This window comes from Prionailurus bengalensis, chromosome B1 (assembly GCF_016509475.1).
Source record: "Prionailurus bengalensis isolate Pbe53 chromosome B1, Fcat_Pben_1.1_paternal_pri, whole genome shotgun sequence".
Lineage (NCBI taxonomy): Eukaryota > Metazoa > Chordata > Mammalia > Carnivora > Felidae > Prionailurus > Prionailurus bengalensis.
This window is the reverse complement of record NC_057344.1, coordinates 146,136,408-146,153,059: the sequence shown is the minus strand read 5'-3', so window position 1 is coordinate 146,153,059 and position 16,652 is coordinate 146,136,408. Positions and strand designations below refer to the sequence as shown.

The following is a 16,652-nucleotide window of genomic DNA, read 5'->3' as shown; positions in this document are numbered from 1 at the left end:
ACCCATGGCCCTCTCAGGAATTCCTGGAAGCCAGAGCAGGGCTGAGGCTGGGATGCAGTAGGGGTTGAAGGGATATTATGTGTCAGGCATTGTGACAGGCATTTGAGATGCAACGATAATCTAAATAGGCAAAGTCCTAACCCGCAGGTAGCTTACATCAGGTTGGAGAAGACAGATAATAAACAAATGCGTACACATCCATGTAATATATTAAGCAGTGTTTGGTGTTACAAAAATAAAACCAGATAAGGGGGGCTAGAGAATTAATAGAGTAAGGTCGCTAAAGAGGGTGTTCAGGGAAGACTCGCTGCCAACCTGAACAAAGTGACAGAGGGAGCTGTGGATTTATGGGAGAGGAATATCCCCCCACGCAGAGCAGAAAGTGTGAAGATTTAGAGGATCAGCATGCCTAATGGCTTTCATGAGCTGCCATAAGACCATTGTAACTGGAACAGAGTAAATAAGGGGACGAATCAGGGGGAATAAAGTCCAAGAGGTAGCAGCAGGGATGCCATATCATGTAGGTCCTTAGAGGCCATGGAAAGGAATTTGGATTTTACAGTAAAGTAAAGTAAAGTAGCAAGGCTACTGAATATCAAGTAGACCTTAGAGAGACTGGGATATAAATAGGATACCTGTTAAGAGACTATTGTAATTATCCAAGAAAGAAATTATCCAAGATGGGGTGTGGACCAGCGTGGTAATGGGTGAAAATGTTAACAGGTGGTTAGATGGTAGATATAATTTAAAGGAAGGGTCGGAATGATTGGCTGAATGATTAGATATAAAAGAAAGAGAAGAATCAATTATGACTCCAAGAGTTTTCAAATGAGCAAGAGCGAAGGTGCCAGTTCTAGAACCCTTTTGAGATGAGTCTGAAAAGATGAATGAATTTCACCTAAGTGTGCGTATATAAGGTGGAGAGGGGGCAGAGGGAGAAGAAGGGGCTCTCTCCAGGTGAGAAAGAGCGGATCAAAGGCAAAGAAGAAAAATTGCAAAAGGTCTTTTGTACTCAAAAGTAGCTCAACATTGTTGAAGTAGGGAAGTATGACCCTGTAAACAATTGTGAATTGTGCCCCAAGCAGCTGGAGGCTTACTTTGCATTTTTCCAAGCATCTCTACTTGACAGGAAATCCCTCCTACCACAAAAGGGAGTCTGTAATTTGGGACTCTATCTGGTCAGAATTATTCCTCAAACTTCCAACCCCGTAGTCAAAATATGAGGACAAACGGGGGTCTAGAATTATATAGTACCATTTTCTAAGAAACTACTAGATGTGGAACTAAAACCTTGGAGTGCTTTTAAAACAGCTTTTAATCTACATTTTCCCTTCTTTTACCACAGATCTCTTGTGTATGCATAGTATTTCACCTTTGAACCCTGAGGGTTACCTTTTCTGTCCGTGCTCTTCGTAGATTGTGTCCAATCTTTCTTAAAACGATTTCAATTTGGAGTCAGGCTGACTTAGGGATGAATCCTAGTTCTGTTGCATAAAACAATTATGATCTTAGGCAAATCCCTTCACCTCTCTGAGACTTGATTTTATCATCTGAAAAACAGATAATAATGCCTATCTTATAAAGTTGTTATGAAGATTATGCGAAATAATCACCTCACATGAGCTAATGTATGTAGCTTGCTGAGTATGGTCCCTGGCAGAAGACAGTATGTGTGTGTGTTTGTGTGTATGCTCATTGTTTGCCTTTTCTCTCCAGTCTCACTTTGGTACTAATCCAGAAGCACCTAACTTCGCGTTGCAGTTACCATCCTGCTCCTCACTGCTTTTCTGACCTCCACTCTCTTCTGGTCAAGTCTGTTCTTCACCTCAATATCATATGAATCAACTTGAAGGCACTCATGCTTATCCCCATCTTCTCCAAACTCCCATGGAAGGTCTTACCTGCCTTGTTCATTTTGTTCTTGCTTCTGTACTACCTTGTACTTTCACTTGGTTGTTCCCTCCTGCCTTGTATGCCTCTGTAAGGTAAGCTTCTTGCCCTGTATTCCTTTTGTATCTCCATCCCACAGCAGGTTTTCTCCTTCTTAGTCATACCACGGGTCACATGTATGATCATCCTCTGTACTTATAAATCTCTAGTGTTACAATTACATTACAGGAGTAATTCCTTAAAGTTGCCTTAATGGGAACAAAAGCTGCCACTTGAGGTGGCATCAAACATATTATTAACCTACAACAATCCAGATCTAGTAATAATACGTCCACTGAGACATTCGTGGATTTACTCAACACACATTTCTCATTCAACGTATCTTCAAGGTACTGGGGATATAGCCATGCACAATATAAAGTTCCTGCTCTCATGGAATTTATATTCTCCAGATTACATGTTAAAGTGAGGTTCTTTTGGGACACCTGAGCGGCTCAGGTCGGTTAAGCGTCCAACTTCAGCTCAGGTCATGATCTCACAATCCATGAGTTCGAGCTCCACATCGGGCTTTGTGCTGTCGGCTCAGAGCCTGGAGCCTGCTTCAGATTCTGCGTCTCCCTCTCTCTCTGTTCCTCCTCCGCTCGCACCCTGTCTCTCTCTCTCAAAAATAAAGATTAAAAAAAATTTAAAAAAAAAGTGATGTCTCAAGTTTTTATTTAAATTCCAGTAGGTTAATATACAGTGCAATATTAGTTTCAGGAGTGGGATTTAGTAAATTGTCACTTACTTCTGGCACTCAGTGCTCATCGTGAGTGCCCTCCTTTATACCCACCATCCATCTAACCCATCTCCTACCCACCTCCCCTCCAGCTGCCCTCATTTTGTTCCCTGTAGTTAAGCGTCTCTATGGTTTGCCTCCCTCTCTCTTTTTTTTCCTTCGCCTATGTTCATCTGTTTTATTTTATTTTAATTTTTTTTAACTTTTATTTATTTTTGAGACAGAGAGAGACAGAGCATGAATGGGGGAGGGTCAGAGAGAGGGAGACACAGAATCTGAAACAGGCTCCAGGCTCTGAGCGGTCAGCACAGAGCCCGACGCGGGGCTCGAACTCACGGACCGTGAAATCATGACCTGAGCCGAAGCCGGCCGCCCAACCGACTGAGCCACCCAGGCGCCCCTCATCTGTTTTATTTTAAAGTAAGCATCTTTTGGAAATGGTTTGGCACTACTTACTACCAAGTGTGTGTTATACGAGATGGGAAAGTCAGAGAGTATTGCCAGTTTCTAAGGAAATGGCACTAGTTTTGAACAACTTGATCACTTTATTATTATTATTATTATTATTACTATTGTAAAAAAAAGTTACCAACACGATTTTCAGTGTTAATCATTTAATTTGATGATACGTATGTTAGTTCAGTCTGCCATAACAAATTACCACAGACTGGGTGGCTGAAACAATAGCATTTATTTTCTTGTAGTTCTGGATGGAGTAAGTCCAAGATCACAGTGCCACCATAGTCGGATTCGGATGAGGACCCTCTCCTGGGTTACGGACAGCTAACTTCTCATTGTATCCTCATCTGGTGCAACGAGTGAGAGAGCTCTGTGGAGTCTTTTCAATAAAAGCATGAGTTCCATGGGGCGCCTGGGTGGCGCAGTCGGTTAAGCGTCTGACTCTGTCTCTCTCTGTCCCAAAAATAAATAAAAACGTTGAAAAAAAATTAAAAAAAAAAAATCATGAGTTCCATTCTTGAGGGCTCCACCCTCATGACTTAATCACCTCCCAAAGTCCCACCTCCTAATTCCATCGCATCCTAGATTAGGATTTTAACATAGAAATTTTGGAGGTACCCACACATTCAGTTCATAACAATATGGTCAATCTGACTCAAGATATCAACTTTGTGGTAGGTAATTACAAGGTAGCCCCCAAATCCAGCTCAAGTATAAGGGAAGGCCTAACACTTTAACCCAGAGGTGATTTCTTCCAATCATTTCGAAAAAGTTGATGGAAATTTGCAAAAGCTTCTTTGAGAGAGACTGTTACTAATGCTGTGGTCATAGTGCCCATGCAGCTCATTTCATAAAACAAGTAGTAATGGTCACTGTGAGATCTCTATCAGTGAGCCAGCTGCCCCCACTGTGGCTCACAACATGCTTACAATTTACGACACAATGCTCATTGCGAAGTCTGGATCTTTGAAATCAGGTCAGCTTTAAAGATCTTTTTAGAAGGTTGTATTTGACATCGAGCAACCTACCTTTATAGAGAATAAAGTCAAAACATAAAAAGGACATCCACAGGAACAAGAGAAGTGCCCAGTGATTCTGTAAGTCTCTCTTCTTTTACACCTAATGATGAGATTTTTTTTTTTTTGTAGTTGCTTGTCAGGACCCCATATTACAATACAAATATCGATGGAAGGATATTTTATCTCCTACTATCTTGGGTTGATTATGGCAGGATACCAACATTAAGGCCTTGCCAGGAGATTTGGAGGATGCTCCAAACAACCCATCTAGTTTACAGATGTGTCACTGTATGATAGGAATGTTCAGTGGTTTGAAGAAAAAGGACTGGGAAGAATGACAGGAGTAAGTGACGATTATGTTTCTTTTAAAGAAGTCATGAAAAGGACATATTGTTAGTCTTTTTGGTAGAGTACTAGAAACATACATGGCAGTGATCCTTACTCTGGCCTACCAAAATGGAAATTGGCAATGGTAGCTGACACCCTCCATGGTCAGAAAGGAGGTTCCACTGATGGGTCATAGACAGAGTTCACAGAAAGCAATTTCAAATTTTCATTTGGTGATTGATTTGCTATTTGGTCCCATCGAATGCCTTCTGGGTGGTCTGAGCAGTACTTTTTGGTATTCACATCTATGAGACAGGTCGCTGGGTATATAGAGATTTGATTTAATGTAAGGAGAAAAGTAAAGGAAAAAAAGGCTTAGCCACCCTACACATACAGATAGCGTTATAAATAGGTGAGGGATGCATTGATCTAAATGCAGCCCACCAAACTACTGAAGCCAATGCACTTTGTATAGAAATGTGGATCAGTGTCTCTTTCTCTTGTAATCCATCAGGACATTAATCCTGTCCATCCCATTAGTGCCCCAAAGGGTGCTGTGATAATGAATGTCCTCATACATGTAGAAATCTTGTAGAAACCCCAGAATCAGCCAACCAGATAAATGCAAGAGGAAGCATAGTAAATTACCTTTGGGGCATCTGATTCCTTGTTGCCTTGCAAGAGTTCAATGGTGAGCCATTCACTTGTCAAGGAGCCCTTTACTCTCTCTGGTTCACCATCAAATGCTCTTAAGTGTCATTTTTATATCAACTGTATGAGAAAGTGGAGTGTTTTCCATATTACCGCCTGAGTCATACTATTTTTCCAGTCCTATGCCAGTCAGGTTTTTCTGGTTGTTATTCATGTACTTCATTTTCCTGAAGCTTGTCTCCACTTCATTATAGTGGATGTGTATAGAGGTCATGTCTAAATGGCCTGCATTTAGAAGCATGGGAAAATTCTCTAAGCATTTAATTTAGACAATTACCCATGTATACTAGACTGGTGAAATTCATATGAGAGAAACAAGAAAATTTCCATCTGCCGTCTTGCCACACATAAGGAATCATTCCTTTTCCTTTTGGGGAAGGAAGTTGGTTTTAAAAATTATTTGTGGCAGGGGCTCCTGGGTGGCCCAGTCGGTTGAGCATCCAACTTTGGCTCAGGTCGTGGTCTTGCAATTTATGAGTTCAAACCCCGTGTCAGTCTCTGTGCTGACAGCTCAGAGCCTGGAGCCGGTTTCGGATTCTGTGTCTCCCTCTCTCTCTTCCCCCTCCACCACTCATGCTCTCTCTCTCAAAAATAAATAAACATTAAAAAAAATTGTTTTAAATTATTTGTGGCATTGTTGCAAATCTGACATGGCCGTAGAGTACTTCCTTAAGAATGACAGAGAACTGGACAAAATACAAAGAGAGATAAAACAATATTGCAGGAACCTGAGACACCGGTTTCTCATCCTCCATCCAAAAATACATTTATAAAGCACAAATATATTCTTTGGCTTTGCCAGAATATACAATTTCCAAGCCATAATAGCAAAATTAATAGTGTAGGTATCTCTGAAACTCTATTAGTTGGAACCTTTGGAGTAGTATATAATGTGCTGAAGCAGAAATTCACTATCTGCCAAAGAATTATTGAGTCTTCCTAACAAAGTATCTTAGGTGAGAGTTTGGATTATTAAGTCCAGACGCTAGGAACCTGAGAACGTAAAGTTTCCAGGGGAAATAAACATACAAGCCAGAGACACACTGTCATGAGGCATGCATTGCTGGTACCAAAGATTAACGATCCCATACATTTTCTTTTATTCTTACCTAAGTTGTTAAAGGGCATTTTGATGTCTCTTAAGTTGCTACTCGTATCCTTCGTGAGTAATCTTTCCACACCTTGGACTGGGCACCTAGTTTCTTCCATCATCCCTGTCATCCCCTCAAATTGGAAACATGAAACAACCTCTGTTCCATAGTTCTGGCTCTAGTCCTGACCTTGAAGCGTAGTTGTCTTCAAGTAAGAATAATGGAAAAGATGTCAAGCGCGCCGATCTTAATTCTTTGCTTTAGAAATCTGAAGCCAGTAACTGAAAAAAAAGCAGTCATCCACATGGTGGAGAAAAAGGAACACAACAGGTCAAATTCCAGATCTCAGACTACAAAAGGATTTCTTGGGGGGAGGAGGCGCGTGGGTGGCTCAGTCGGTTAAGTGCCTGACTCTTGATTTCAGCTTGGGTCATGATCTTGTAGTCTTGAAATCCAGCCCATGTTGGGCTCCGTGCTGGATGTGGAGGCTGCTTTAGATTCTCTCTCCCTCTCCCTCTGCCATTCCCTCTTTCCCATTCTCTCTCTCTCTCTCTCTCTCTCTTTCAAAAACAAAAACAAAAAAAGATGTCTTGGATAATAATTTAATGACATTCAGGGACCTAAAACTTTATGAAAATACAACATGAATGTCTCCATAGTTTAGTTACCTGATTTAAAAACTATTAAATTGTATACATTTTTCACTCCCGACTTCTCATTTTGCAGAACTGGCTATTCCTACATATAGAAGTGTGTTCATTCACGGTCTTTCCTAAAAGCTTATTCATCTGGACACAATAACTACAGCTGTCATCACCCAACCTAAGTGTCCTGACTCCTCACCTCTGGGTCATGTAGCCCGTGTCCACCTCCCCTGCCTCATCTACTCTGTTTTCCTCATGTACTTCCATCGTGACGAACTTCTGTCAGCTCCTCCTTTGCATCAAGTTCATTGTCGGATCAAACCTCCTTTGCTTTTACTATTCCCTTATGTCCGCATTGTATTCTCTCCTTTTTCTTAACACGCTGGCATCCATCAGATCTTGAAGCTCTTCTGTCACTTTACAAATCTTTCTCTGATGCCCATATCTGATTCCTGTTCCCTCCTTGAGTCACTCGCATACAACCAGCATTTATTACCATCCTACACATTTTAGTCGATGTTCCTACTTTTTGTTTATCTCCCTTTCCTCCACCCCTGATGATAAACTCATTTGAGAAATGTGCCAATACAAAACAGACAGTTTCCCCATCTGATCTTATCTTGCCTCAGAATGTATTTTTTCCTCAAATTTTAAAAGTACTTTAACCATTGCTCTTAGGTTAATATCTAAAATTATTAACATTTTATTCTAGGTTCTACATGAGCAGGACTCTTCCTCTTCACTCTACATGTCAGCCCCCCTGGCCTTCTTGCCACGTTTCCAACCCGAGGGAGGCTTCTTTCCACCTTTGTCACAGACATGGTTCCCCCCTGCCAAGAACACTGTCTACTCCCCACCTCTCCATTTCCCATGGAAACATTGATTTATCCTTCATGTTTCTGGACTTGGCATAGATAAATACCACAAATGCGTGTAGTGCTCAGGTCCTCCCTCCTAACATTCACATTTGTAGTACATTTCATAGCCATAGTTCAGTGATCATTTAGGTGATTATATTTTTAATATCTCTCACCCAGTTACACTGTAAGTTCCAAGGGACAGTGACTATGGCTGCCATCTTTCTCCAGAAACATTTGTGGTGATTCTATCTGGGCCAATCTGTAGCCAGTGTGGGAACAGTGAATAAGTTAGGAAAATATGCAAGTATTCAGAAATAATGCAAGACACAGATGTAGGGCCAGATCATAAAGGACCTTAACAGCCACAACAAAGAATTTATACTTTATCCTGGAGATGGTGAAGATTCATCAAATGTTCCAAAGCTGAAATGATCTACTCTATGTTTTAAAGAATAAATCTGGCAGCAGGTTAGAGATTTCATTTCTAAACCCAAAGACTACTACAGTAGATTATAAGAAAATGAGTAAACATTTCTTCTGTCCCCATATATCCATCTCTTCGGTGACGCAACTTTACCAACATCCTTATCCCCAGACTTTCAAATCTGAGTTTGACCCTGTAACTTGCTTTGATGGATGGGGCATTAGCAACTGTGATTCAAGCATTTGCACATCAGGGTTTGCCTGGGGCCTGACTGGGAGACCTGGAGGTCCCCAAGTGAAGTATCCTTAATGAAGCAATGAATTTCAACCATGTTTTAAACTTTCTCTTTGCTGCTGTTAACATGTATGACACCCTCTCCCTCACACAACCACTATTAGAAATCTCTCTCACTTCAGCAATGATTCTTAGTGGTGTGCCCTAACATCATGAGGTGGGAGAAAGTGGATGTAGTTTGACTGCTTTTCTCAGGAGACTCCAGCATATGTTGTGACTGCGAATTGAAAATCACTGCTAAGTTTCATGGATCGATGAGTGAACTCAGCCTGGGGAGTTAATGAGCACCACAGAGGAAGTGACATTTAACTAAATCTGCAAGGGAAGAATAAATATTCATCAGGTGAGGAAATGCAGAAAGGGTATGTCAAAGAAAGAGAGTAGTATGTACAGAGGCAAATCTTGCAACTCAAATAACTGATTTTAAATGGTCATCTCTTTTCTTGCTATACAACTGAATGTGGACTCTCTAATATTCTAAATCATCCTCAAGGAAATCTATAGCATTTCCTTTGCAGTGTCTGAAGTTTATAGGGAGGTCATTCAAATAGATTGTCATGCTAATTGTTGCCTTTCTTCAAAATAGTCTTTATTTTCAGATACTTGCTTTAACCAGGACCAACTCATTTCCATCTGAATCTCATTCCCCAGAGCAAATTCCATGCAGATAACAATAGGATTTGATGATTGTTTTATTTGCCTCCATTGTCCAACAGTTTCAGTAACTCTGAAATAGTGTTAACTTCACAAAATTGAATCTCAACCTGGTTTTGCCATCCCTGAGCCTCTCATGAAAATCCGGATACTGATCAAGATCTAATGCATGCTCCCCCGCTGGTTGAATGTTCATGTTGCCACTTTGCTTTTACAAAAAAACCTACGTTAGTATCTGTTTTTCCTAAGTGAAAGAAATCCAACAAGGATTTTAGCTTTTCTGGAAAAAAAAAAAAAGGGCAAAACGAAAAACGTTCAGCATTTGTTTTGCAGTGAGCATTACAGAGGCAGTGTGCACCCTGAGCTGGGAGAGCGGCCCCACCAAGCTCCTTCCTCGGGAACAATGCAACATCCAGCCGCCATAGCTTTGAACTGTGTCTGTGAGCATCTATGCTTATCTTCATTTATTTTGTGCACCTGTTAGCAAAATATGTCCTAAGGTGTCAGAAAAGCCAGAGAGGTGTGTTTGTTTGTTCATTTGTTTGTTTTTAGGTCTGGGAATGCTCACATTTTTTTCCATACAAATTAATAGTATCTGCCTCAGCTTCATACCATTTTGACTTATGAAAGTTTTCATAGGAATGCTCTACTTTTGGATAGCAGAGGGGGAGCCTGAACCTTGTTCTCATACATCCAGAATATTTGGCATTTCCCTTAACATACACACATACTCCCTCACACCTAAACACAGAGTAAATAAGTCTCTGAAGGAAATTACTGCCTTAAAGTGCTTCTATAATTCTTTTCAATAGAGCATATAGAACGTCCACTCCCCCCGACCCCCCCCCCCCCCCCCCCCCCCCCCCCCCCCCCCCGCACAGAATAGGATTAATCTTTAAAAGCATCATCTTCTATGAGCAAGTGCAAACCTTTGTCTGCCCTCAGGGAAAGACCAGCCAATGAGAGATTATTCTGGTGATGTAATGCTTGTTAACTTACTCTCTTGCAGACATGATTGGGGAAGATGCTTTTCAGAGCATCAAACGTATTGAGTTTAACTCTTTCTCACATGACTAATTTTAGCTCAGAAGCCACTTCTGAGACTTCATAAATATGTTGTGTAGGACAGCTCTGCAATAGTCATGCAAAATCATTAGACTATAGAAATGCTTTTAAGCATTGGCATCTGTACCCACTGGCATTTGCCAATGAAAATTCCCTACCTTTCTTGAGAAATCAGTATTTCCGTATCCTGGTTGTTATGTAAATAGACAATACATTAACACTAGCCAACAGCAGATACAGTTATATTTCTTTCTCAGATGTAGATTCTCATGAAAATCAAATCAAAAGGGATAAACACCCAAGATGTTTTTTTTTTTCAATCAAACTCCTCACAGTTGGCCTCTCGTGACTATACCGACTTCATTTTCATATTCATCCACTTTATTTCAGAGATAAAAAATATTTGAAGCAAGGACTTGGATAGTCAGGTGTGTGTTCATAGTGATATCATAATCCTTTGCTTAGTGAGTAATGTACAGAGCTGATGCAACTGAATGCTTATGAACGTCCAGAGAACCCCTAGCCCATATCAGGTGAAGGCCCACTACCCATCACATAGTGTATTTCTATGAAGTAATAGGCAGGACAAAATATGTGTGTGTTAGTTTTTACCAGGAAAACTTGTAAAAAAAAAAAAAAAGCAGACATAAGCTCCAGATTTCCAGCAGGTATTATTTTGCGCAACAGCTCATTCCCCTTCCCTCTCCCAACATTCCAAACCTCACTTTTTGGAGCAGAAGAATGCAATGGTAAGCATATTGTGAAAAACATAATTTGGAAGAGGAGTGTCATGATACCTGAGCAGACCCGTGGTTTATCTGATCTGACGCCCAGGAAGAAAGCAGTTCAGACTGCTAAGCCAGCTGTGTAATTTGATGTGCTGGACGTAATTCAAAGACGACGAGCTGTGAGGACTCACAGGAAATATGCAGGAAAATGTTTTATTCGGACTTTCCGCTTTGTTTCTTTTCTCAGACGATCCTCCTCCCCCTTTGAGAAAACTGAGTTCATTTTTGGCACCTGAGTCTTTCTTGGGATATTTATATTTATTCGGGTCATGGTAATGCAGTTGCACGGGGTTATGGGGTGGAATGATGGCATCATGGAATGTTTCAAACCTAGCTGTAAATAATGTCTCTACCATACAAGGGAGTGGTAAGTCACTTTAACTTCGGGGAGACATACTTTCTCCATCTATTAAAATGAAGTAATAATTCAATGTGAATTATTCAAATAATATATATAAAGTTTTTGGCAAGAAGTAGGTACTCAACTGAGAGTATTACTCAGTATTACTCAATAGCTGAGGGTTATTACTATTTTTTATATACACATAATTCCAAGCTGCTTTACCTTTCCAAGTTGAAAACCAAATTATATAAAAATGACTATTTACCCACAGCAGATTCCCTGACACAATGAATTTTATCCACTTGTTGATTGTGAAATGAACCATTTTGTTTTCCATTGAAGATTTAGTTTATACTTGATTCTTCATTTACCACATCATTCAGTAGTCTTTTATTTTTAACCATTAATGTTTCAAAGTTAGTACTTTACAAATACATGATTTTCTATACAATCAGTGTAAATAGAGGTAATGTAGTACATTTCTTCTAGAGATCTGCTGATATTTTAAAGGCATGGCTTTTCCTAGTCTATCGAAAAGGTCCTGGAAGGCACTGGTCATGCTACTAGGTCACCTTATCACAAAGTAAGGGTGACTGGGTAGCTCTGTCAGTTAAGCATCCAACTCTTGATTTCAGCTCAGGTCATGATCTCACAGTTTGTGAGTTCAAGCCCTGCATCGGGCTCCACGCTGACGGTGCGGACCTTGCTTGGGATTCTCTCTCTCACCCTCTCTCTCTCACCCTCCCCCCACTCATTCTTTTTCTCCCTCTCTCAAAATAAACAAATAAACTTTAAAAAATAGTAAAAAAATGGAGTTTGTCATGATCAAGCAAATTAGTAGCTTGAGTTTTTTAGTAAATTAGCATGAACTAAATTGTTTGCATCCTCTGACACATTCCTGCAAATTGATTTTAGATTTTAAATTTCAAGGGCTATTGAGTTCACCTTAACAAAATTTACCAAATGGCTAATCTGTGCATGGAGAGACTCTTGAGATTGAAAACAATGGCGACAGCAACAGCTGTCAAGGCTTGGTTTCTCCCTTCCAGGTGCTAGGGTCTAGTTGAGGGGACAGACACCACAGTGTGTTAAGTTCCATAACGGAGTAATGTATAAGGTTACTGGGAACCCAGATGGTGGGGCTTTGAAGTCAACGTTGGAGGGGGAAGTTTTTGAGAAAAATCATGCACAGGTAACATTGTATTGGCTTTTAAAGAATAATAAGGATTTTTCTTATATGGATAAAGTAGAAGAATATTCCAGTTGGAAGGAATAGCTAGAGTGCAAGAAGAAAGTATTGATAATTCACGGCTATTTGTGAAATGGCTGTTGACCTAGCCGAGTGTTTGACGTTGGATAGAAGTGTGGTGAGGGAAATGGCACGTTCATGTGTAGAGAGGCTTTTTGGAAAACTAATCTACTACTTTCCAAATCATAAGTATTCTTATCTCCTCTTGGTTACATACCATGAGAAGGTTGATAATACATACTAGCTAGACTATTTTTCTTTTTGTGATGTCTTTAAGCCTATTTGGACTTTTCTTCAAGTAAAAGAATATTATTCCTTTGCTTGTGTACTACTAACTTCAAGTAAGATAAATGTAAATTTTACAAACCCTATTTCAAGAAGGCAATATAAATTGTACAAAAATAATACTTAAGGTCTACAAAGTCTAATACTATAATAGTAAGTAATACTTAAGATCTGTTACTTTTGATTCATATGGAAGCACATACGAGCAAACTTGTAAAAGGCAATATATCTTAAATAACTTGTGATTAAGAATGCCAGAGTGTGCGTTGAAGAAGCATTGTCTATGCTAATTTTGTAAGTTATCTGGGAAAACTTCATTGTTCATATTCACATGGTGAAGCACTAAACCAGCAGGTCAAAGTATGGAGCCATTCATGTGTAATAATGTGGGTGTGAAAACATTCTTAAATAAAACTTGCTGAAAGTTCTCTGTCATTTTCTTTGAGTCTATTCACTGAATAGAAGTCTGCATACCTTAGAACAGGACTATGTGTATATGCTCAGTAGTTCAGATATGTTTGATGATTTTTATTAGACTTGCACTGGAATGTATTATCCACACATAAATGATGCTGTTGTTACAACAGGAATTTTCCAATTTAACAAATGGCGTGTGCTGAACTGTCTATGTCCTCTTCCCCCTTTGTGACCAATAGCATGTATTTTAGGAGTAGTTAATGAGAATTACAGGTAGTTGGGTCAATCATGGATTATGGATTTTTATCATGTCAAACCAACTGCATGGAAATTCAACCTACAGTCTTAGGATGATTAGACATCACACACAGGATTGTTTATCTAAGTGTGTGAGTGTTTCTAGCCTACTTCATTCTAAAAATGTTTCGACGTTGTTAGAGTGATATGTGTAATGCAGAAAAATCCACTCTATTCTGTTTAATTAGTTAAACAAGGAGGCTGTTAGACTCATATGGCTCTAATGCCATGGCAGCGTGTGTAAGCAAACCAAAATCTAAGCCTATAAATGCCTCCAGGTTACAAAATCAAAACCTAAGAACGACCAGTCACCAACACCGATTAGGCTTTAAGTTGTAGCCAATCAATAATGACCTTGCTTTGTTTCTGCCTCTTCTGTTACAAATCTCTAGCTAGCTCCTTGTTGGTGGAGCACTCCTGACCACTTCCAGTTTGTTGTTGTCCAATTCGAATTGGTAAATACTCCAATAAACTTTAAAAATTTTAGGGGTGTCTGGCTGGCTCACTTGGTAGGGTATGACTCTTGATCGCAGGGTTGTAAGGTCGAGCCCTCACGCTGAATGTAGAGATTACTTTAAAAATTTTAAATAAAATCTTTTTATCATGTTTATTTATTTTTTAAGAGAGAGAGAGCAACATGCTAGTCGGGGAGGGGCAAAGAGAGAGAGAGAGAGAGAGGATCTCAAGTAGGCTCCATGCTGTCAGCACAGAGCCTGATGCAGGGCTCAGTCCCACCAACCTTGAGATCATGACCCCAGCCAAAATCAAGAGTTGGATTCTTTACCGACTGAGCCACCTAGGTGCCCCCCACCACCAAAAAATAAAATCTGAAAAAAATTTTTTATGTATCTCAGTTTGTCTTTTAATAGTTCAGTATGTTTAAAAATACCGTATTCTCAGAAAAAAAAAAAAAACTTAAAAATAAAGATGGCTTTCTGTTTTCTCCATCAGCTGTTAAGAAGAAGGCTAGCTATATCACTCCAGTTCCAGGAGGCGTCGGACCCATGACAGTGGCAATGCTTCTGAAGAACACCCTTCTGGCAGCTAAAAAACTCATTTACTAATTCACCTGAAAGAATGAAGCAAACTGAAGTCATGCTATTTATTTATTTGACAAAGGGTGTAAACACCTTTATATTTTACTACAAAGCTATTTATTTCTACATTGTATTTATTTTTTCATGGATGGAATCATACTGGACCAGATGATTCATATGACTTTATGCATTTCCTGCTAACAGATTTTGAGTTTTAGGATAAAACAAAATAATTCCAATGAAAACTTTGGTAACAACGGTTTATTTTGTGAATACTATTTGTTCATAATATTAAACAATAAAGGGCTCATAATAAATGAATATATTTTTGACACAAATATCACACAAAGTATGTTTTCAACAAATGTCTTGTCAGCCAAATGGGTGCCCTCATAAATTGTAATTTAGGTTTGGACATAAGCATGCTCAATTTTTATATATTTTATGTGCCTCATATGCTGAAAAAGAGCTTACTTGTAAAAGAAAGATAAAACAGTAAAAATAAAATCTTGATCTTGTATATCTCATAAATGGATCCTATGAGGTACCTTAATGAGAAATGACACTCTATTCAAGGAAAGAAAAATAAACGAAGAAAGCAAAATACGCAGTGCTACTTGGAAAGGTAATGATCAGGGGTGCCTGGGTGGCTTAGTTGGCTAAGTGTCTGACTTTGGCTCAGGTCATGATCTCACGGTTGGTGGGTTTGAGCCCCGCGTCAGGCTCTGTGCTGACAGCTCAGAGCCTGGAGCCTGCTTCAGATTCTGTGTCTCCCTCTCTCTCTGCCCCTCCCGGCTCATGTTCTGTCTCTCTCAAAAATAAATAAACATTTAAAAAAATTTTTTTTAAAAAGGCATGATCATTTCAAACTGTAAATGACTGCTTGCGATAGTAAAAGCCTAATAGGAATAAGTTAGGTTAAGGTGTAATTTCTTTCTCCTTCCAGAGAAATATTTGGATAATCTCTTCCTTGAGGAATAATGGAAAAAATCCCAAAACAGACATAGAAAACAAATATTAGAAAAATAGGATATAGTATGAGCAAGGACGTCATTAAAGAACAAATGGCTGTTCACAGATTCAGAAAGTAATAGGAAAATATGACACAATATGCCAAAGCTAAACCTTAGCCTATAACTAGAAATCTACCACTCTCTTGCCCACAGTTCTTCCCTCTTCTGTTACAGCATTTGGTTTTCAAAGTAGATACCATATTTCTAACACAATTTAAATTAGGAAATAACACTGAATGTCAGTTGAAGGCGATTTTGAAACTACCCTAAGCACATAATTGTATTGTTTTCATGCCTTATCCCAGTGTGTTAATGTACCAACCATGATTCTTGCCCAGTGCATGCTTTATCAGTGTGTGCTCCTGATCAATTGTGTGAAAATAGACTAGAGGCTTATAATTAATATTTCAACTGTATAATAAAAGCGATTTGAAGAATACCTGTCTTCTTTTTCCTTAAGACATTTATAAGTTTTTTTTGTTCATATATTTGTTACCTATTTTTTTTTTGTAGTTTCAAGGTTTTATTTATATTCCAGTTAGTTGACATACAGTGTAATATTGGTTTCAGGAGTAGAATTATTACCTATTTCTTTGCAGCATGCTGGGGAAATGCACAAGTTTTTTAAACATGCAAGAAAAGGGTCTATAGCCCATTCTACCATCGGTCCAGACCAGTCTTGGCCTGATAACCCCAAAAGAAGTTTAATTTCAAAGCTCCCAAGCAAACATTTCAGAAAGGGCCTGTTTTATTCATATGGACCCCAAATTCCCCCAAACAGACAAAATGACCCAAAATACATGTACATGGGAAAAGGTGAAGTCTGTGGTTTTGAGAGTACCACCCCAAACCCTCAAAGTGCAAGAGGAATTAATTTTGGAAGGTTTTTACCCTTTGGTTGGGCTAAAATCCAGGAGTGAGACTTTCTAGAGACTAAAATACTGTAAAAGAAAAATTATTCTGACATCTGTTAAAAATAGTAAGGAAGACTTTATCTAAGACTATTG

The 16,652-nt window shown here is 39.2% G+C and overlaps 1 protein-coding gene across 1 annotated transcript in view; it reads left to right on the top strand.

The window, feature by feature from the left end:
- MTHFD2L (methylenetetrahydrofolate dehydrogenase (NADP+ dependent) 2 like) overlaps positions 1 to 16,082 on the top strand; it is a 148,157-nt gene extending 132,075 nt beyond the window's left edge. Inside the window, exon 8 of the mRNA XM_043572477.1 lies at positions 14,547 to 16,082. Coding sequence (XP_043428412.1) covers positions 14,547 to 14,659 — 113 coding nt within the window. The 3' untranslated portion in view covers positions 14,660 to 16,082. The remainder of the gene's footprint in view (positions 1 to 14,546) is intronic.
- The last annotated feature ends 570 nt before the right edge of the window (positions 16,083 to 16,652 follow it).